Source organism: Dysidea avara, chromosome 6 (genome assembly GCF_963678975.1).
Source record: "Dysidea avara chromosome 6, odDysAvar1.4, whole genome shotgun sequence".
In the NCBI taxonomy this organism is placed as follows: Eukaryota; Metazoa; Porifera; class Demospongiae; order Dictyoceratida; family Dysideidae; genus Dysidea; species Dysidea avara.
Genome location: NC_089277.1, coordinates 5,837,933 through 5,859,675, shown reverse-complemented (window position 1 = coordinate 5,859,675; position 21,743 = coordinate 5,837,933). Strand labels below are relative to the sequence as shown.

Below are 21,743 nucleotides of genomic sequence, written 5' to 3'. Positions count from 1 at the left end.
CTTTGTATCGACTGCAGCAACTCTACTCTCTCTGATTTCTTCATTGCTTTACTTTTACTAGTTTTGCCCTTCTTTTGAAAGGTTTTCTGCTGCATGGCTTGAGCTGCTTGAGCCGTGGTTGCTCGAGCACTTGAACCTTTGCCACTTATTAGCTCTGATCTTTTTCTTTTTTCCTTTTGAATTGCTTGTTCTAGCCTTCTTTTGAGTGGGTTTTTGCTTTGTAGCTAGGGCTGCTTGAGCCGTGGCTACAGTGGAGCCTTCACCGTTTGTGGACTCTGATTCCTTCGAATTGCTTGTTCTCGCCTTCTTTTGAGGGGGGTTTTGTTTCGTGACTTGGGCTGCTCGAGCTGTGGTTGCTCCTGCACTTCGAGATTTCGCCATTATTTGTCTCACACTGAGTTATGTCCATCCTACTTTGCTTGCTCGCCGATTCTACTTCTTTTTCTAACAGTTTGCGCTGAGTACTTCGTCTACAGGCTCCTACAACTCCACTCTCAGTCGAACTACACTCAGCCATATTTGTGACGCACGTTCACATAAGCCGTGCACGCCCTCAACCCACAGGATCGTGCGCCGGTCTCATCTATTTACATGTCTTGTTGAGGCCATAGGACTTAACGAGCTCATTTTTCACAGGCCATAGCGTAGTTCGACACTCTCCCTCCCACATTATATACTCTTGATGTTAGGCTTATTACGACATTCTTTTTCAACTAACATAACTGCTATATCCAAGAAACATCTATATATATCGCTAATCAGATCCCAATTAATGTTTGGTTCAACACTATGGAAACCATATTTATTAAAAGATATTAAACAACTAGAACAGCTTCAGCGTCGCACAACGAAGTACATATTGAATGACTATACCAGCAACTATAAATCTCAATTACTTGAGCTCAAACTTTTGCCTTTATGTATATTTTGGACATCTGTGACATTAAGTTTTTTGTCAAAAGCCTTAAAACCCCTACAAATGCATTTAATATCACTGACTATATTAAATTCACTTCAGGAAACACATGATCAGGATCTAGCTATAAACTGCAACACATAAGAAGTACTAATGTTTCCAGCAGCAACTTCTATTTCAACAGACTCCCTCGTATATGGAATGTTTTACCAATAATAGATTACAATCTTAGCCTACCTACTATCAAGTACAAACTTACAAACTTTCTATGGAATCATTTTGAACTAAATTTTGATCCTGACAACACTTGCACTTTTTCTTCTACGTATTTGTCTTTGTTGTAATTGTATTAAGTCCCCCAAACCTCCCAATTTTGATCACCTGTATATAACCCTTGCTTTAAATGAGTTTATATAATATAAGTAACTATAACTAATCTTAATAACTACTTACTCCAGGACACTGGCACTGGATGCCAGTGGACCTTCAGCATACACTAGATTTTAAGGACTAGTTTATACTGTACGTATCTTGTTGTACATATGTATGTTGTAAAGCAAATAATAAATAAAAAAGTTCATCATCCTCTATGTGTGAGACATGGTACAGTCCTCCTAGTCCTGCCCCAGGAAAATTTGCTGATATCAATTGTGACCTGATTTTGGAAAACCTACCTTTTCGGCACACTGGTCAAAAATGCTTTTTATAGCTTAAATAAGGCGAAATATTGTTGTGCACACTGTGTGAAAATTTCAGAGCGATTCATACAAGCGTTATAAAGTTATGGTCAATTTACTCTCCAATACATTACAAACTAACTTTTCATTATTGGTTGAGTTGTGCTGTAGTATGTTTCCGTAAACTGTCCGTAAGTGATTAAAGTCGACAGATGGGAACAAATCACTTCTTGACCAACTCCATTCGCTTTAAACGATTAGAAGCGATAAAATACGGATTCGTTGTAATAATATCACGTGTCCTTGCTTAATTAAATCACGTGATGTTTGAAGAGAGAGCACATGTGTCACGGCACCACTGATTTTGTGCTTCTTTCTTGCCTTACGCAGCGTTCTTTTACAACTTTTGTTGAGCGCACGGATAATAGATGAACACGAAGGGGATAGAAGACAACAATACTAAGGAGAGGAAAATTGCTCCGTTTGTTCATGGATCAAGTAAGTCTTTTTTGAATATTTGTAAGGCCGGCGCTGTAGATTCTGTGTAATATTACTCACTGGTAGAGTTTTTGTGTAATTTGATAGCGATGTTCAGCACGACAATCGATTTTTAGCTTTAGGAGTTTTCTAGAGCCACTGTTCTGTTTTTCCCAGTGCTTATAATAGGGAGCTAAAGTTATAATAGAAAGTCACGTACACCGCAACAATAGGGTTCATAATTATTTTGCTGGCAAATGTTAAAAGTTGAATTAAGCTGTCTGATTGCATACCTGTGGGTGTAAACAAGTTTTTGACTTAGCCAGGTGTCTAGGCTACTAAAGGTTTACATTGTTTATACACAGTGTGCTAGCTAAAGCCACTAGTAGTGGCCTGGATTAAAGTTAGCACTGTTGATACCCTTGTAAGTAAGTACCAAGTGAGTAAGGAGCTTTGAATTGAGTTGCAAGTAATAATCGGCAGGAATTGTTTTAGTCTGTTTTTGCTTTTACTGTGGTTATGTGCTAGCATATGCAAGCAGCGTAGCGTAAAATGATACCCACTTCTTCAACTGTACTATAGCATGGAACTAAGTGTGTATGTTTTTAACAGCAGTTGGCAGAAGCTTGCATTCAGAGAACATATTGGCAGAGTGCAAAAAAATTCATGAAATCAGTGGCTTTTCAGGGTAGACATTGTATACATTTTTTGTTAAGCCTCAAGAGAAGTGTGCAATGTGGCATACGCTTCAATGTACTAGAAATACTTACATGTCGTTTTTGAAATAATGGTCTCCAGAATGAATAACTAAGAATATTTACACATATCAGCTACATATCTAAATAATAATGTTACTATTCTCATGGTTTAGGGACAGTGGGTTTAGGGCAGACCAAGTCCTGTGCCTCTTCAGGAACAAACTCTCTAATTTTCTCGTACAAATACCACTGACGTTCTGCTGACAGTCCTGCTGGAACAATTACATTAGGCAGTTCACCAGGTTCTGGACGCCATGATGATGATTTCAGCAGACTGATCGTACGTTCTGGGTCATCGTGAGTGTTTTTTACCATCACTTTTCCAGGGCGGCTGCTAAGAAACCTAAAATGATGCATCTGAGTGATGCCTTTTAACGCGGTTTTCACTGTTTTCTCCTCGAAGTAATCGCTCCAATTGTACATTGGAACGATGGTTGTTCCATCTTGACTGCCAACTAACTGGGCAAAATTAGGAGCAGCTGACTGGTTGACTGCAGCAACAATGTCATCAAGACAACCTATCTTCGTCTTGCGATAACGTCGCTTGAAAAGACCAAAACACCAGTCAGGCGAGAATTTAGTGTGCCCGACTGGTAGAAATGAAATCTTCACTTCAGTATGGAGACCAGTGAGTATCCTCCACATCAAATAACACATTAAATATCGATTTTTGTTTTGCCCAGTACAGTTGTCTGCATGGAAGTGTACAGATGTTTCACCAAGGCTATGGTGTGCAAGAAAATGGTGCAACATTGAGATGATTATGTTGCCACCTTTTCCAACATTAGATGCCTCGTCAATCAGGTAGTTGATCTATAAGAAAACAATGTGTAGCACTGATCAAACAGTATTTTCATAGATAATGTCTTACTTGCCGAGGAATCGCCTCACAGCAAACGCCAAAAATGGCACACTTACGTGGTGTGAGAAAGTATATTGGACCTGGCTGAAAGGGATCACACGGGTAATGCACCTATAAGCAGACAAGTAACATCTACAAAACTTTAAGTATATTCAAATACCTGCTGTGCCATATCAAAACTGTAGTGTATCGTCCCTTTATGACTCTTAGGTGGTACACAGGCATCTGGAGGTGGGGGTCCAGCAGAGAAGAGTTTCTCCAGAGTTGTTGCACTTTTCTCACAAGCGCCCCGATATTTTGCCCTTTCTTCCTTAACCAGTTTGAGGTGTCTTTCGGCTTGCTTGATGGTCTGATAAAATGGTAATAAAAGATCTAAGTTCATTGTTATTCGTACTTATTTATTTAGGACTCATTAAGAAACAAGCACAATACCTGGGATTTTTCCTCATCTGATCGATTGATGGCTTTCATAATCAAGGTGCTGTTTGTTTGGCAAGTCCAGCACAAATCACTCCTTGGTTTAGTGATCACAATGTGAGGTGCGAGCTGACACCAGTACTTGCGAAATGTTGTAAGTTCAGCATAGCGAATTCCAGTAGTGATGCATGAAGTCTTGTAACATTCCCATACACACTGTAATAAAAATCACTCATGATCAGTATGTGTACAGGTGCATAATTTAGTAATCAATCAATCACTTAACTATTATGTTGTATGTGGGGAATATGATAACCTGGACCGGACCAGACAAAAGGTCAATTCTCCAGGCATGCAAGATTAACCATATTTTACTATGATTTGTATCCCTATAGGTTTTATACACTACTCACCTTGAAGGAACTATGCCAAGAACGAGATCACAATATTGAACAGCACGCGCAATCCACTGTGGAACAATCCAACTAAGTTAAACGCTTTATAATGCGTTTCACCACATGGTCGCTACAAAGCTATGTGTTCTTCCTGCTGTACTTGTGTAGAACAACAGTCACACACACGAGTGGCTGTCTGAATTTATTAGAGTCGCGCTGAGCAGTCATTTATCCCCAGGACATTCTACAATAATTTGGTGATAGATAACACATTGAATTAAGCAAGGTAGGCAATAGTGAATTATTCCTGAATATAAATATCTTGTGTAAAGTTCATGACTCTAATAAATCCAGGCAGCCACTCTTGTGTGCCTGTTGTTCTATGCAAGTACAGCAGGAAGAACACGTAGCTTTGTAGTGATTGTGTAGTGAAATGCGTTAGAAAGCGTTTTAGCTCAGTTGGATTGTTCCAAAGTGGATTGTGCGTCTTGTTCAATATGGCGATCGCCTTCTTGGCATAGTTCCTTTAAGGTGAGTAGTGTATAGAACCTACAGGAATACAAATAATAGTAAAATATGCCTAATCTTGTATTCCTGGAGAATTGATCTTTGGTCTGGTCCGGGTTATCATATTCCCAATTGTATGTTACTATATTCCTATTTTTATTAAAAGTAATACCTTCTTATTGCAGCTGGATGGCAACAGCTTCAAATCGTCTCGTTTGTACCCAGGTATCCTACCAGGCAGCAGGATGGCATTATCCTCAGCATAGTTTTGCAAAAACTGTACAAGTGCTGTCTGATCTTGGTACGTGAGTGCTTTAGGTGGTAAGCGTCGTTTATTTTTATGCTCTCTTATAGTCAACCCATTTTCAGCATAATGCTTCTTGAGAGCTTGCAGCTTGTACTTTGGTCCGACTCCAAGAAGGAAAGCAAAGGTAGCCGCACAAACTTGATGTCCATTGTGCATGTGCTCCGTTCTGTACCTAGATCGCTTCTCAATTTTGTGACGACCATGAACGATGTCTTCATCAGTGCTTATGGTGGACATAATTGAGCCTAGGATTACCATGTCAAGTTGTTCATGAGAAAGCAAAGCAGCCTGTGCTCGAATGTCACGATAATACTCAGCTGTAAACAAAGTGCTACATGGCCTATCACCTACTGCCAGTTTACAACCACAGGTATCATTCACAAATTTTGCACATTTTTCCTCATTTGATTGTTGTGGATCATCGTCATCGTGGTCGTGATGGGGTTGTCTCCTAGTACTTGTGTTGTTTTCTCTCATAGGAGTATCATCATCGTTAGTATGGAGTCTGGCAGCTCTGCTGTTGGCAACTTCATTGCTATTGATGGAGAAAGACGGCTGACTATTACTGGTCTGTGCTTCACGAGAGTCACAAACTGGGGAACTACCTAACAACTGGCTTGTAACTGGTAAGTGCTGACCACTACTGATTAAACTGTAACCTTCATTATTATGTGATTGATCACCAACTAGGTACTGGCTGTGATGTGGTTGGTTGTCAGCATTGGCAGCAAACCAGGTACTATTCCTTGGTATCTGTTGACCAGTGAAATCAAGTTGCAATTCACCAGGACCAAGAGTAGGAAGCCAGTTGGTGGTGCTATTCCAATTTTGGACGGGAAATGGTTGTGAAGTGTACAGATGACCATGCTGACTGGTAAGCTGACTACCATAGCCAGACCACTGCTCAGTAATGGAACTACACCAGGACGAATGGTTATAGCTGTTACCAACCCAGTTATGATTAGCAGGTAGCTGTTCACTGACATATAATTGGTGGTTATTTGTGTGCTCACTACTAGGCTGGCTGTGACTAATAGCGCTGTCTTCACAAGAAGCATCCTCCCAGTTTGTATCAATGTGGTTACGTGGTGTGCTACTAGTGACTGAACCAGGAGACGGCAGAGAATTGGTTGTATCTAGATGAGCGGTGTCTGTTGGCACAGTGGTAGCAATAGGAGAAACTCTTATTTCAGCATCAAAAATATCTACATGTATTCAAAATTGTTTCAAGTTAATGTATGTAACTTATGTGTATTAGTATGGTATTACCTTGCTGTATGTCATCACATTCATCAATATTGCTTGTGTCTGCCACAACAGACCTCGATTTCTTTCGTTTGCGCCGCCTGGTTGTCTCTGTGGGTAATGTAAGCGGTTAAAAGGATTGCTGCGGTGGTTTCATCGCATTCCTTACCTTCTTGGTCACTGATTTCGTCATCACTGCTGTCGTCACTTTTATCAAAATAATCCTGTACAAGCGCCTCAAACTGTGCGTAGTCATTAGAGCTTAGTCGCACAATTCCATCATTCGCTAAGGAGTTAATAGCCGACAAAACCCCGCTTCTTCTCGATGAAGTAGCCATAGAGAGTTGGCGCGTAAAGAATGAAGGTTGGCGCGGAAAAGAAGTTACGGCTGGAACAAATGGGATGATTTGTAAGTTCCCGTGTTACGCATACAGTGAAATGGCTACACAGTGCGACATTTTTGGGAATATCTCATGATAGAAAATACCTACGCGTGTAATATTTTATACCGACAAAGAAAGATAATCTCTCTATGTATTCATGTAAAAATATTGCCATGCGATTCTTTTTGAAAATTTTATTATCGCTGCTTTCTGAAATTTCTATTTGTGCCGAAAAGGTAGGTTTTCCAAGATCGGGTCACAATTGTAGTACCAGTCTACCAGAGTAGTGCACAGGTATCTCAGGACTGGTTTACTGGAGGGTGTTAGGTGTATTTTGCACAGACTTTTTGCTCTGTGTAGTAGTGGTGTGCGTGTGTATGTGTCTGTATACATGCGTGCGTGCATGTAGTATGTTTATTAGCCATGGAAAAGGTTTACTTTTTACTGCCGGTACATTTTAAACTATTATTGTATTTGTACACCACAATTCTCAAACGGATGTACACACTTATTTGCTTTCATTTACGTTTGTTGGTGACATACTAACTTATTTAAATTATTATGCTGTTATATAGCAATCCTTGTAGAGCTCAAACTTGCACAGTGATACCCATAGGTAATGAGTGCGTAAGGGTCAGGCGGAACAAGATAACGACCATGGTGTCTGTAACATGACACGCAAGATGCTTGAATTGTTCAATGATAGATTTGCTGACATTGAAAATATTGAATTTTTAGCACTGGCAACACCAAGATACTAAGATAAAATTTTTACAAATACAACAGAATGATAAGATGTCAAGGAAATGTTATTGTCCAAGTACATTTATTTTTTTTAGAAGAAAGTAAATTAGAAGAATTTCCTGCCAAGAGAAAGAGAATTGCCACAGGCGATGAAGACCTTACCAACCAAAGCAAGTTGTGGGGTTGTCTGTCAGAGATCATTTCAGACTCTGCCTTTTCAAGCTAAAAAGAAACAACACACAACAGTGAAGTTGGCCAGTATATTCAGCACCTATCCTTTAACTTCAAATATGGGAACCCTTAAAGATGGTGGCAAGGTGCCAGGAAACACTTATCAGTTCACTCAACCAGTGTATGTTCAGAATGGTTGTTCTTTGGTATAGGGAAAGTTTATGACAATAAACGATCAAGGCTTCTGCCAAAACTGGCAGAGTCGTTATTGCTAATAAAGTATAACTTCCCGTTAGTTGGAGCTATTTACCATTACTAATGGGTTTAACTTTGTCTTAATCTATCATTGTTATGAGATTACAGTGTATGTTGTCTGCGACAAAGTACAAATTAATTACTACGTCATTGTGTCATTCAGTTTTATCACAACTACAACATGATACATACAAATAGTATCATAATATGTAGTCATATCTTTTTACAACATGTAATTAACATATCAGATAGGTATAATTGGTAACGGCTCCTTCATATACAGATATATTGAATATCGGTAGACTTTAAAAATCCTTATCGATACATCTCTATTTATATGTCATAAATATTGCCAGTTGACAATTTGATAGTACAATACAGTTCCTTCACATCAGTTTGGCAGGAATGAAACAACCTCAAGCAGTTTTGTTATGCATTGATGCTATGCTACTTTTAAAAACCAGACATCCAGTAAATACTACCAGAATTAACCAACTCTTTATAAATTAACACATAGGCATGTTATTAATTATTGTTCTTGGATGTACTTCGAAATTTACCAAGAATTGAATGAGTGGCCATCAAAAGATTTCATTTATAGTATAAGCACTTGACATTTCAGCCTGTTATAGTTAGTAGTGATGTGGATAATGTGAATATGTAGTGTGGAATAAAAGTAAAACCCACAATCAATTGTCACAAGTGAATGTATATAAACAATCACCAATCCTTGACCAATGGTATGATGTATATATAATGTGAGGAAGTAGCCTCACAATTTTTGGAAAGGTTCCTTCACGCTAGTGTATATAGGACCTTGAAAGACAATTGAATGTGTATAAAGTCCTACAAAATGTATGATGTATTACTGACATCACAGTTCAGTGGGTGGTGACAGTAGCACATCTGTCATATCTTTGTCCAAAGCTGGGAGTAACTAGTTACATTTGTAACTAAGTTACTTAATAAATTACAGTAAAGAAGTGGATACTGAACCAAAAGTTTTTCAATAACACAAACTATACTCTAGTATCAAGTTGTGAGTTCAAGGTGAGCTAGGGTTAAGCAAGAATCCTGGGCCACCCCTAGCTCACTTATACAAAAAAAACTTACCTTCATACAGACACTGAAAGACATCACTATGCTAACAGGCAAACCTCAAGGTTAGGGTCGGGTTTGGCGTTAGTTTCTTCTTCACTCACGTGTAAGCTCTTTTATGTTACTTAATTTATAAGATAGTAAAGTAGGGGAGCAGGAGCAGATCCAGGGGAAGTTCAAAGGGTTCCATGGAACCCCCCTTTTGAAAGAGCTTCTCTTACTCGAGATACACTAATAGAGCAGTCAAGATTGGGATACTCTAATAGAGCAGTCACAGTATTCTTAAGAGCTTAAGAAGAGCAGTGTAGTAGGCTACGTGTGGAATTATAAATAAAGAAATATAGTTGGTGAGAGTAACTATGGTGAGAGGTAACTGTCAGCAGGTGATGACGTTTTTTTGTTTTACTTACAGCTAGACTGAACTTGCAATTGCCCCCATTAAAAAGTCTGGATCTGCCCCTGGGGAGATACAATAGTAACTAATTACAATAGTTACACATTACACAACAAAAGTATATCACAAAAACGTTGCTCAGCAGAGTGAAATGCATACACAGCTATCTCCACCTAAGCAGTGAAATAACATCAGGAATACTGAATATTAGTGATACTGCAGTAATTCTAGTTTGTTTGACCGACAATGGATTAAAAACAAACTAAAGAATATAATAAAATGATGAAACAAACATAATTATTCTAATTAATAAGAATACTATTCTCCACTAAATGCAGCTCAGTGGAGACAGCAGGGTGTTCTGTTAACTACACCTTTTTGCTCCCACAAATGGTCAGTACAGCAGAACACCGTAGTGAAACATATAAAGCACAGCGCATCCACGAAAGCAAGTGGTTGTAAGGGGTATTGTACTTCTGTGATAAAAGATCTAGACTCCTTGTCCAAACTATCAAAAAGCAAGGTGAAAAATTCACAGTCAACGTTACATATACAAACCCCATACTCACGCTTCTTCCAAAGCTCATGTTGATAAGAAAAGATAAGCAACTCAGGTCTGATGATAACCGACAATGGATAGACACTAGAATAACATGCCTGGCTGTCGTGATACTATACAGTTGGCAAGTGTCAATTACAAAGTCGACACATGGCATGCTATGTTGATCAAGGTTTAGAGAGTGAAAAAAGATTTACTTTGTTGCAGAATAATGTAAGGTTAGCCTTCTTTTCGTAAAACTTTAATCAACCCTCGAGGACCAAAGCCCAATATATTGGACGCAAGTACATGGGCTAGTATGAGCCGTTATAACTACTTATCAGTACACAGTAGAAAGAATTCGCTAGCACCACGATACTCACCATGAAATTCCTGACAAAATCACACTGAGTATCGCTTTGGTTGAAAAGAATCTCTGCTGCTAGGCCACCAAGAAAAAGTAGCTCTTCCATCATCATCTGCCATTACTCCACACCTGCTACTTTGATTGGCCATATATCGATAATACTTCATCATAGCGCATCAAACTAAATGCCATTAGACTCAGCACGTGATGGCGATTCAATTTGTATACAAAAGATCATGTGACTACCTTATCAATACGCGATAAAGAAATAAAGCAGACATTCAGTGGAGATGACATTGCTCATTCTTCGCTTCATATCACAAGTACTGTTTTGTGTAGAACAAAACTGTTATGATATTATGTATGAAATTACCATTAAGTTAATGCCAAACAATAATCTGTCTTCATTTTACAGAAGGCCATTGCCTTCCTTATAACACAAAGTTACGCATTCCTCCATACTTGACAATTAATTTGGTCATCGAAGGGTTAAGCAGACAGACAGCGAACATCTATTTAATGCCCTTAAACAGTTTGATTACTCATACTGTATTATATAGAGGTGTCACTTATATAAATATCAATATCGGTAACTTTTTAGCAGGTATTTCGCATACTTGAGTACTATAATATGTTCAGTTTCGCATATGTTTGGCCTTGTAGCACCATGAGTAGAACCTGAAGCTGAAGTTGCTACCTGTTTACAGTGGCAAAGGTTTGATTCCAAGATAAGCTGTTTTTCTTTTCCTTTGCTCAGACTTTTTTATTGCACCTTTTCACATGTCTTTTCTTTTTACAAAGCATTTCGGCAACTACCTTTTGTCATAATGATTTAACATTTATTGTAGCGTCTATACCAAAACCCTTTATATTCAGAGGCAACCCAACATAAAACAATATTGACATATATCAGTATCGGAATCAATAATTTTGAAGCTTATCAGTATATTGGTAAATTCCTATATCGGTATACATCTATTGTTAAATAGTGCTCTCTTATCTATTAGGCAATTTGCTATGATTTTAGTAACGGTTGCAGCATGTGGATGAAAAAGGAGAGGCGTGTGTATTTGCATATATTGTTTAGGCACGTGTGTGTGTGTGTGTGTGTGTGTGTATAGTACTGCTTTCCCTTAGCAGCTGATAAGAACAATAATGTATGAGGACAATAGATGAATGAGAGGAATGGGCAATAACATAAGCAGGTAAATGAGGGGGGAAGTTAGGTATGCAGGGGTGTATGTACCCAGGGGGGTTTCCAGGGAATTCAGGAAACTCCTTTGGATTTTACACACCACTTGAAACACTAAGAAATTGAAACTTCAGGTTTTCAGAATCTGGAATCTATCATGGAGCAGGACACATTATAAATGTTAAATAATAGTTTGAACATGATAGAAACACTTATAGCATTGTTCTGAATTATGATTTTGGTGAAAACATCAAGATACTCTAATAGAGCAGTCAGGTAATACCGTATAGCGGGAAATTTTCGAAAGGTTAAATTTTCGAAAGAGTTCTTGATTGGTAATTTGAAAAAATATTTTCGAAACAATGCCTCTTTACCATGCCGCACCGTAGATAATTAATTCACGGAGGAAGCTAGCAGTGGTTGCGTTGATCACGTACATAGCTGCTTTGATTGTTCAGTATAGCTAGATAAACGCCAAATCTGGCTTTGATAGAATCTCGTCTATCGACCCTAGGGTCTTCCTTCGTAGGTTGAACCATGTTGTTTGGCGGATTTCGCCTCAGTGGCCTGCGGATTGAGCCATAGCTAAGTATACACGGCATTTTTTAGTCCTTATAGATAGTCTTTCCTAGTAATTTTTGCTCTCTCAAGCTTCAAGACTCGTGGTGTCATTCGTGCTCGCTCATATGCTCGCGCGTGGTGGCTATAGCTATATGGCTTTTAGATACAGTGGAACCTGTCTATAATGGTCACCTTGGGACCAGATATATCTGGCCTTTATATACAGGTGGCTGTTATAGAGAAAACCTGTATAAGGTGGTCAGCAGCATTTTAGTGGCTATGGCCGTTATAAATGAGTGATTATTATTAAGAGGCTCGCGCCAACCGCAATGCAGTAATATTTTAGTACAGAAAGGACAAGGTGAGCTTGTTATGAATGTTGGTTATAGCTATTGAATACCTTTAAGCAATCAACCTGATAGATTATATAGTATTCATTGAAAGGCAGGAAGTGTGATAATTGTGCATTAATTGAAACGGTGCTGTAGTGCCAGACAGTTGGCTTAACAAGCCACTATAAAAGGTAGCGACCGCTATATGAAGGAGAAAGTTATGTATACAGTGATTCATAGGCGAATTCTTGGTTGGCCGTTATATGCGTTAGACAGGTGACCGCTTAATGCAGACAATAATGCATACATTTGTATGGGAAAATATTTGGGACCTCGTGTCCATGGCCGTTATGCAGAGGTGACCGCTTAATCCAGGTGACCGTAACACAGGTTCCACTGTAACAAGTTGTCATGGACCCCTCACATAAATTCAGTGTGCAATAAAGCAAATCGTCTACTGGGATTTTTGCGAAGAACTCTCCACCATTGTCCACCTCACTTAAAAGAACATGCATATAAACAGATCGTCTTGCCATCTATTGAATACTGCTCTTCTATCTGGGATCCACATCAACAATCACTCATTATTATTATTATTATTTATCTGATTTGTCAAAAGACAGGGTGACACCAAAAGGCAGAGCCTGTACGAGGGTGTTTCCCTAGAAGATACAAAACCAAAAAACGGAGGGGACAAATACAGAGAAAACACAGCTACAAAAAACAAGAAAGAACACATACACATATAAATTAATTACAACAAAACAGATTATACACAGCTTGGCGAAACTTAGATGAGCTGAGATCAAATACATCACACGATAGTGTTCCATAAGAAAACAGTGTTCACAAAGAAAGAATGTCTATAAGAATTGATAGAAGACTGTAGCGGAACAAGGGTGAGAGGATGTGCTCGGGTACAAGATGTATTGAAATTACAGTAATGTGATAGCTTCAAAGAATCGTACCTACCTTTTAGGATGTCATAAAGCATAGCCACGCTCAAATAATTCCTTCGAGATGACAGTGTTGGCCAGTGTAACTCTTGTAAACAAGCATTAGAAGATTTATTCCAACACTTATGTAATGGTGACCAATGACTTCCACAGGCCCAATGTGCAGCACGTCGTTGGACAGATTCCACTGTGGACTTATCAGAAACAGTGTGAGGATTCCATACAGTGCAAGCATACTCTAGTGAAGGTCGCACTAAAGACTTATAGACCATGGATTTGGCCTCAGTTGTAGCACCCCATAAAGTGTGACGAAGAAAATTCAAGGACTTGCTGGCTTTGGCTGCAACATACTTGCAGTGGTGTGACCATGACAAATTCAATTGAAAGAAAACTCCCAAATATTTCACAGAGGATTTCCAGGATAGAAGAGAGCAGTTTATGAAATAATCATAAGATATTTTCTTACGTTTATTTGAAATAAGAAAAGCGTCACACTTGGATGCATTCAATCGAAATTGCCACTTATCTGCCCAATCACAAATGCAATCAAGGTCCTCTTGTAACAATTCATTCACAAGTTAGAGATGATACAACATCGTGCTGCACGTTTCGTGTTAAATAAACCTTGGAGAAGGAATCATAGGGACAGCATAACTGAAATGTTAGTGGAATTAAAATGGCTAACACTGGAAGATCGTAGGAAACAGGCACGTCTGATGCTGTTGTTTAAGTTTGTAAACAAATTAATTTATGTTCCAAATCAGTATCTGCCAGTGTTATCTCCTGCAACAAGTACCAGGGCAAACCATCCCTTGAAGCTATTACAGTTGTATGCCAGAACAAATCGAAATAGTAACTCTTTCTTACCAAGATCAATACCAGACTGGAACAATTTAGATATGGAAGATCTTGACAATATAGACTTACTTACTTTCAAGAACCGTTTGCAAAATGCATAGACACTAAAATTTTGTTTTTGTACATTAGCGATTTACCCAATGGGTTTTGCTAATCAATAATAATAATAATAATAATGGCTAGCTACTTGTGTATGACCCAGTGCCTATATACATAGCTATAATACGTTAGGCCTATAGCTAACTGATATTAGTAGAAACTATGCATGCGTGCACTCGCAAAATCATTTATATATACGCTATACTTTCTTTGATTGTCACTTCAAATCCAGGATGTAGCTACTATTTTCGAAAAAATATTTTCGAAAACACCTTGTTATTTTCGAATTTTTCGAAAATTTAACCTTTCGAAAATTTCCCGCTATACGGTATTAACAAAAAAATAAACTACTCTAATATAACAGTCACTTAGCTGTAGTGGAAACCCCTTTTCAAAATTCTTGCTTAGGCCCCCAGGTATGGGGGCAATAGTGGAATGGGAGCTTTCAGTAGGGCATGGTTTGCGGACTGTGGATGGAAAAAAGAAAATATGGCGAACCTGCATTACGGGCATTAATTATGACCTGGATTGGCAGCCTTACCCAGACACATCCAGATGTGCTTTATGAACATGGTAGCAACTGAAAATTTAATCAGGCCAAAGCTGCTACACGCTTCCTCGTTTAAACACCTGAAACTGAAATGTCCCCCTTGGCAGAAGATGAGCAGTAATTGTTGTGTATGTGCTTGCACTGTGGAAGATGTGCAATGTATGTGCCTGTATTGCAGAAGTGCTCTCAAGTCTTCTCCATTATCACATAGCCGAGAATATCATAGCACATAACTTGTCCTTCTTCAGCTGACCTGAAGAACTCTTGACATCACAGCTACCTCTAAGCTGTCCCTCAAGATATTTTACAAAAGCTGTAAGTTGTTCCGTGTGTGCCTCTTCCTTGCTCTACTGGATTAACAGCACAGCTATCTCCTTGGTAGTAGTAGCAGCTGGTGATGGTAGCTGAAACGTATCTGCAGTCAGGACTGACTATATATACTACCTTGATAAAAACTTCTGTGTGGCCATTAAGGCTCAAACGAATACTGGTTTACTGTATTCGAATATTTGCTCAGCTCTATAATGAAATAATCGGTGTAAGGTTTCATTGGTGGCACTACCAAGAAGCCTACAAATAAACACAAACAGCTTTGTCAGTGGCTTCATATGAATAACTTTACTAAGAAAGAGATGCCATAATTCCCTTTCTGAAAGGATTATCACAGCGATACTGTGAAGAAAGTGACTGTAACAAAGTAGAAGTACCTGGAGTAAGCAGCCACAAATCGGTACGAAGTCTTGTGCTTATAGTGATTCACCGTGAAATTAGTACATCTTCACCAATTAGTCGCTGCCTAATTCTATTACTACTCTTCGCTTTATCACCATAGTCCTTTCCTTGTTGTTACTTTCATTAGCATCCCCTTACGCTTTGTTAATTACTGACACCTAATTACGTGTCCCCATATAAATGATCACGTGCGAATAATCATTTTGTTAATTTTAATATTCGGCTACAAAGCAAACGAATATTAATCCGAATATTCGGCTAATCGTTTGAGCCACATGATCATAGTATGATACTATCCATGGTATGATACAGCATGAAACCAATTGCAGCCAGAGTTTTAATATTAACACTAGATTAATAAAAAATGGAAATTTCAAAAGGGGAATAAGGATCACTGAAAAAAGCCACAAAACAAGAAGGGATTGCTGGGGTGGTAATGTAAACCACAAATCCCTATTTTGACTAAAAGTAAAAAAGCAAATTTTAAAAGCAAATGGATGTGAAGATGGATATGCTATAGCTGCATGGGATGAAACTAATGGGTATAAGTGTGACCACCCATCTCTGAAGTGTCTTGCTATGCCACTGACACATGATCTGGCAGCTGGAAGACTGTGATGAAAGACCAAACCAAAAATGATATCTGTAACTGTAACCCCAGCAATCCCTTCTTGTTTCGTGGCTTTTTTCAGCGATCCCTATTCCCATTTTAAAACTTCCAATTTTTTATCATCTAGTTTGTGTACTTTTTATTAATCCAGTAATGGATTATGAAGAAGGCTATTGTAAATAGTGTAATTTTGCAATTGCATTCTGCATAGTAATATCGTCAACATTTCAGTACACACATGCATGAAACTGATCAAATTGCAGTGTGCATACAGACTGAGAGTCTCCTAATATGAGCTACAATTCACATTACTGGTGACTTTAATAGCTGTCAAATTCAGTGCAAGGATTGTTGTTATACACTTGACTGCATTATTAGAGTATTTACATGACTGCTCTATTAGAGTATTTAATCTGTATAACCCGCCCACGTACAATAATCACGGAGCAGAAAAAACCACCTTGCAACAAAGTCATCAGCCCAGATTGAGCTTCCTGGCCTATACTGAGTCTAATAAAGACAGATTCTATTAGCCACAAGCAGCGCACACCAAAAAACTAAACTTTGAGTATGATGTTGTATGGCTTCTCGAGCGTGATGGGGTTTTGGAAAGAAGAAACGGCCCGGTTTGGGCTGTTTCCATCCGAAACGAAATCAAAAATAGGTCATGGACATGAAGAAGGACTAGGTAAACATGGCTATATAGTTTTTAGCACAAAAAAGTGGATAACATTTGCTGTACATGAGTAAAATAATTATGAATAATAATAATAATATGAACAAAATGGCAAATTTCAGTTTTGTCCCAAATACACATACTGTTTCCTTTTCACTTGATACTTACTAGTGGACCAATACTCATTGCAAATAACCACCAGAGGGTTGTTTTGAGTTGGAGGATGCTTTCCAAGGTAGTTTTTAGGCGTGCGTTCTATTAGAGTTTTGCAAAAAACATGGGCTATTATGAACTCACTATCGTGGTTCATGATAAATCAATGGGCTTCATTTATCTGAACAAATTCATTTATCTGAACACATTTATAATTGAACTGACGCACAGGTGCTTGGATAGTGGAGGTCCTACTGTACACAGTTCAAAGTCAATTGACAGGTGTGAACATAGAATTATTGCCCTGAGAAAATTATACTAAGTGAATATGTGTACTCTGACAATGGTGTAGTACTGGAATAATTTAGTGCTTGGGCAGTGCATCGATTAGGTACAGTAATTGTTCATTGGAGGTAGAGATGGTCTATAGAAGGATGAAAACCAAATGCATATCACATGAAACTGTAAGAAATAAATGAGACAATGTGCCTTATTTCTCACGATATTATTTAATACCAAGAAGTGACCCCAGTGATGCCTTGTGGCCATTCACCAGGTAAAGTGAAAGGATCTGGTTGATTCTCAACAGCCATTTCATATGAGGAGCAACTACTTAAAAAGTCAGCAATAGCATAGCTGAGTATAGGTAGCTATGTATATGGTTGGCTTCTGCACTACTTTGAATGGTTTCAACACCAGCAACCATCGCCATATTTTGAAAGCACTAAACTGATGCTTGGAACCCTGTCCCCACTGTTTGCCCCACAGGTAAACAAATGAAAGCGGTCACTCTGAACATGTACTACCAAGGGATCACACTGTAGTGTAGGGTAGCAGCTTAGTGATAGCACCATCATGGCAGCCCATCACAACTACACCATGACAACTGCATATAATACCTATAAACATGTTTGCTATGAAGTAATTCATACCTTTGTTAAAGCTATGACATGACAGCTGTCTCAGCACATGGCACATGACATTACAATATGGCATATGTGAACAAATACGCATGCGTATTAAAACGTGGCTGCCACAGTGTTGTCCACAGAAGTCCTGGTGAAGTTTGTTCAGTACAAAGTATCCAGTGAGGTGGAGACCTGTTAGCCAAGGTAGTCTGCAAGAATCCAATGTGCTCGTTACGACTAATTGGGACAACAGGGGGTGCGCATTTGGTAGTCGGGGCGTAATTGATACTTGGGAGGTGCGTTCAGACAAAACAATAAGCCTGCCACCATTCTTTCCATTCTAATTCAGTAAGCATGGACTTACCAGTTATAATAAAGTTTACAATTACATAAACAAACACGTATAAGAAAAATTTGAAGAATTTTAAGTTCAATTAGGGATCATAAAAATAAAAAGTCAACCAAGCTGTATAGTAAGGGTTATTAAGATATTAACTTCTTGCCTAAAAATATCACCCAAAAACCATGTATTTTCCTTCACAACACCTTGACAGTATTGGTTAAGCTTTTATGAGATTTAAAAAAATGGTTGAACTGATGACTAAACATTGTTTTCTCATGATCTCTTTGTTGGAATTTCTGTGTAAAACTATTATAGTGAGACAAGAACTGATCAAATGGCCGTGTCAGTATTTGTACAATACCATCAAAAGATTTCATTTATAGTATAAGCACTTGACATTTCAGCCTGTTGTTAGAGTTAGTATGGTTTGGTTAATGTGGATATTGTGGAATAAACTAAATCCCACAATTAATTCTCATATGTGAATGTATATAAGGAATGAGTAATCCTTGACCAAGTAAGTGTGCATTGATCTGTGAGCACATGCTCTCACAATTTTTGGAAAGGTTCCTTCACACAAGTGTAGGACCTTGAAGGACAATTTAATGTGTATGAAGCCATTCAAGATGTATGATGTATTATTGAACAACACAGTTCAGTAGGTGCTGACAGTAGCACATCTGCCATATCTGCATCTAGAAATAGAGATGTACTGATAATCAGATCGGCTGCAAATAAGGCTAAATTCTTGGTATCAGTATTTGGTACTTAATAGGTGATTACCGATAGATACACCAATACTTGCGCATGGAGTTATTCTTTTCAATGCACCAACCATGTTATGTTTCATATTTTGCTGTTGCTGTAATTATAGTTTACTCAGTTTGAAAGGGCTGAAATGTCTACTCCTCCATTGTTTACATTGTCTTGCACAGACACCAGTACCTGTGCCTCGAGTTCTGGTGCCTCTAGTTCAACAAGTACCATTGTGTCATCAACACCAACATGATTAGGCCTATCTGGAAATCTCCTGTTTGGAACTGTTCAGCTAAAGTGTGACTGTTCTATTAGGGTGACTGTTGTATTAGAGAATCTACACCTAACAGGATTCATATTTCAGTATGCTAGCCAATAAGGGGTGTGGTCATTGTGATCAGGTATATATAAGAGGTGTGGTCTCCACACTCATTCATTACTAATCAACCAAAATCATAAATGGGTGTGGTCTTGAACCTATTGTGAAGTTATTATGATTGTGATTAAAGTACTCGGTAAAGGCAGAGCCTGTATACCAGAAGGCCTTATAAAGGCCTAAGGTGTTTATATTAACTGCACTAAGTATGTTTGAAAAGTAGGAGAAAGAAGGAATAATCCATGACTGGATCTGGGCAGCCTCGAACCTGCAGTCATCTGATTAATGCTCGAACGCTTACAGGAGTCTGCCAGGCAGTCAGGATATTTTCAAACGGTTAGGCGGTTATCATACAGTATGATAGTACTGTATATTAGGGACATCGAAGGTGTGGGGGCGATCCGTGATATAATATAGCCTGAAAACCTGCCATGATTTTTCCTCACAATCACATGACAGTATTGGTTGGGTAAAACCAAGCCCAAAAGTGTCTTCAGATCGACCTGAAAGATTTGCATCAAGTTGCTACAGAATTTAGAAAAAAATTATTCAACAGAATTTTCTACTGCCTGCCTGCCTGCTTGACGCCTTCAGTCAAGCATAACAGAAAAGTGGCTACAGCTACAGCCCTAATTTTTTTCGCAGAAACGTCTCTAGTTTGCTTAAGAAAAAACCTTGGTATATTGATAAGCATACAATGCTTGCGCTATTGTTTTACCTTTTATCCTTCTTTACCATGGCCATCAGTCAAGGTTCTACCGCTGAGTGTTAATATACTACAGTACGGCTTCCATACCAGTGTATATTGCATTAAACTATTCAAATACACGTGGTCGCCGGTTCTCGCGCCTGTTGCACCAAAAACACACGTGTACGTGACTCGTGTTGATGAGAGAGCAACTCATGGCGAACTCTATAGCAATGTGTAGGTCAATAAATAAGTGACAATATTAAACCGAGTCAGGTCATCCAGGTCCTGCTTTACAGATTATTTGGGTCTGACCCCACATGCTAAATTAAATGTGGACGTGTTACTACACTTTTTTTTTCCCGGCCTAGATGGACTGCCATTGCCACCACCCCCAGCACTAGGTGTTAAAGTGTTGGACAGCTGGAAATACCAGCAATCAAACAAGGCCGCCTGACTCCAAGCAGCCCTCAGAGTAGGCCAGATCTATATTAGTGGTTGATGGACGGCCAACTGAAGAGCGATGACCCCTCCAACACATCACTGCAGATCTTAACAATGAAAAGTAAAGCCTACATCACAGCCAGAATAAGCATTTACTGTAATTAATGCTATACTTCTCAGCCAACACTGAAGCAAGCTTCCTGTAAACCGTTGTAGCAGTGGGCCCCATGCCACCAGTAGCTGCAAACACCAATGGTGAAAAGCAAGCTCTCTCAACCTCTCTAACACGCTCATCATATGCCTATCTTTTTTCACGTTCATGAAGTTGGTAACATCTGGAGAATTGGGAGCGAAAATAAGAGCGCGCAAAAGAGTTGAAAACCCTGACATTGAAAAACGCACACTGCCTATTTTGACCCCAAAAATCCCTGGCAACAACATCAAGACGGGCACCATCTTCACTATTGGCAGTAGCAAATTGCAATAGCTCACCATCAAGAGGCTGGAGAGCAGGATCAACACCAACATCACTGCACACTTCACTCAACAGACTTGCAGTTAAATCCCTGACTTACTACACGTCATAGCATAGCTCTGCTTCTTTCATGAGCCACACCCACTTACGTAAATTACAGTCTGTAGACATATGGTAGCCACATCCATTCATCAGTGTGTAGGTATACACGAATCCACGTCCATTATTGTCTGCAGGCTTACGTAGAGCCACGCCCACTGATCAGTTGTTATTGTACGAGTCATAATCTAGTATAATAGTGCTGTGAGAAACTCAGCAGATATTTAGTGGTCATCAGCTTGCAAAAAAACTTCACAAACAAGTATAACAAAAAAATTGGAATTATAAATTAGATTAGGGACAGTGTATAATGCTGCAATAAAAAGTACTGAAACAAGCTGGATCAGAGTAGTACGTAATGTCCAAATACTGTAAAACAATAAGAAGTGAATATCCCTACTGTGCATTGAGTACAATAAAAAGT

General features: G+C 38.8%; 2 protein-coding genes and 1 long non-coding RNA gene across 4 annotated transcripts in view; 1 reads left to right on the top strand and 2 right to left on the bottom strand.

Moving 5' to 3' along the window:
• Positions 1–21,743, bottom strand: part of LOC136257852 (E3 ubiquitin-protein ligase TRIM71-like) — a 71,096-nt gene that overhangs the window by 42,660 nt on the left and 6,693 nt on the right. The gene's annotated exons all lie outside the window — the stretch shown is intronic.
• Positions 1,577–7,189, bottom strand: LOC136257685 (uncharacterized). Of its 2 annotated transcripts, none has more exons than XM_066050976.1 (6): positions 6,731–7,189; positions 5,182–6,672; positions 4,123–4,323; positions 3,851–4,039; positions 3,700–3,801; positions 1,577–3,641 (listed from the first exon to the last, which is right to left on the bottom strand). In XM_066050976.1, the coding sequence occupies exons 2-6, from the start codon at positions 5,791–5,793 to the stop codon at positions 2,931–2,933; spliced, it is 1,815 nt and encodes a 604-aa protein (XP_065907048.1). In that variant the 5' UTR covers positions 5,794–6,672; positions 6,731–7,189; the 3' UTR covers positions 1,577–2,930. The 2 variants fall into 2 exon arrangements, with proteins under 2 accessions (XP_065907048.1, XP_065907047.1); XM_066050975.1 differs by lacking the exon at positions 6,731–7,189 and having other exon boundaries at positions 1,588–1,655; positions 1,736–3,641; positions 5,182–6,525.
• Positions 1,637–6,643, top strand: LOC136257686 (uncharacterized). The gene is made up of 11 exons (XR_010702106.1): positions 1,637–2,091; positions 2,942–3,456; positions 3,517–3,632; positions 3,688–4,050; positions 4,097–5,033; positions 5,195–5,310; positions 5,364–5,440; positions 5,493–5,686; positions 5,796–5,942; positions 6,007–6,284; positions 6,336–6,643. It is a non-coding gene; the product is annotated as an uncharacterized lncRNA (long non-coding RNA).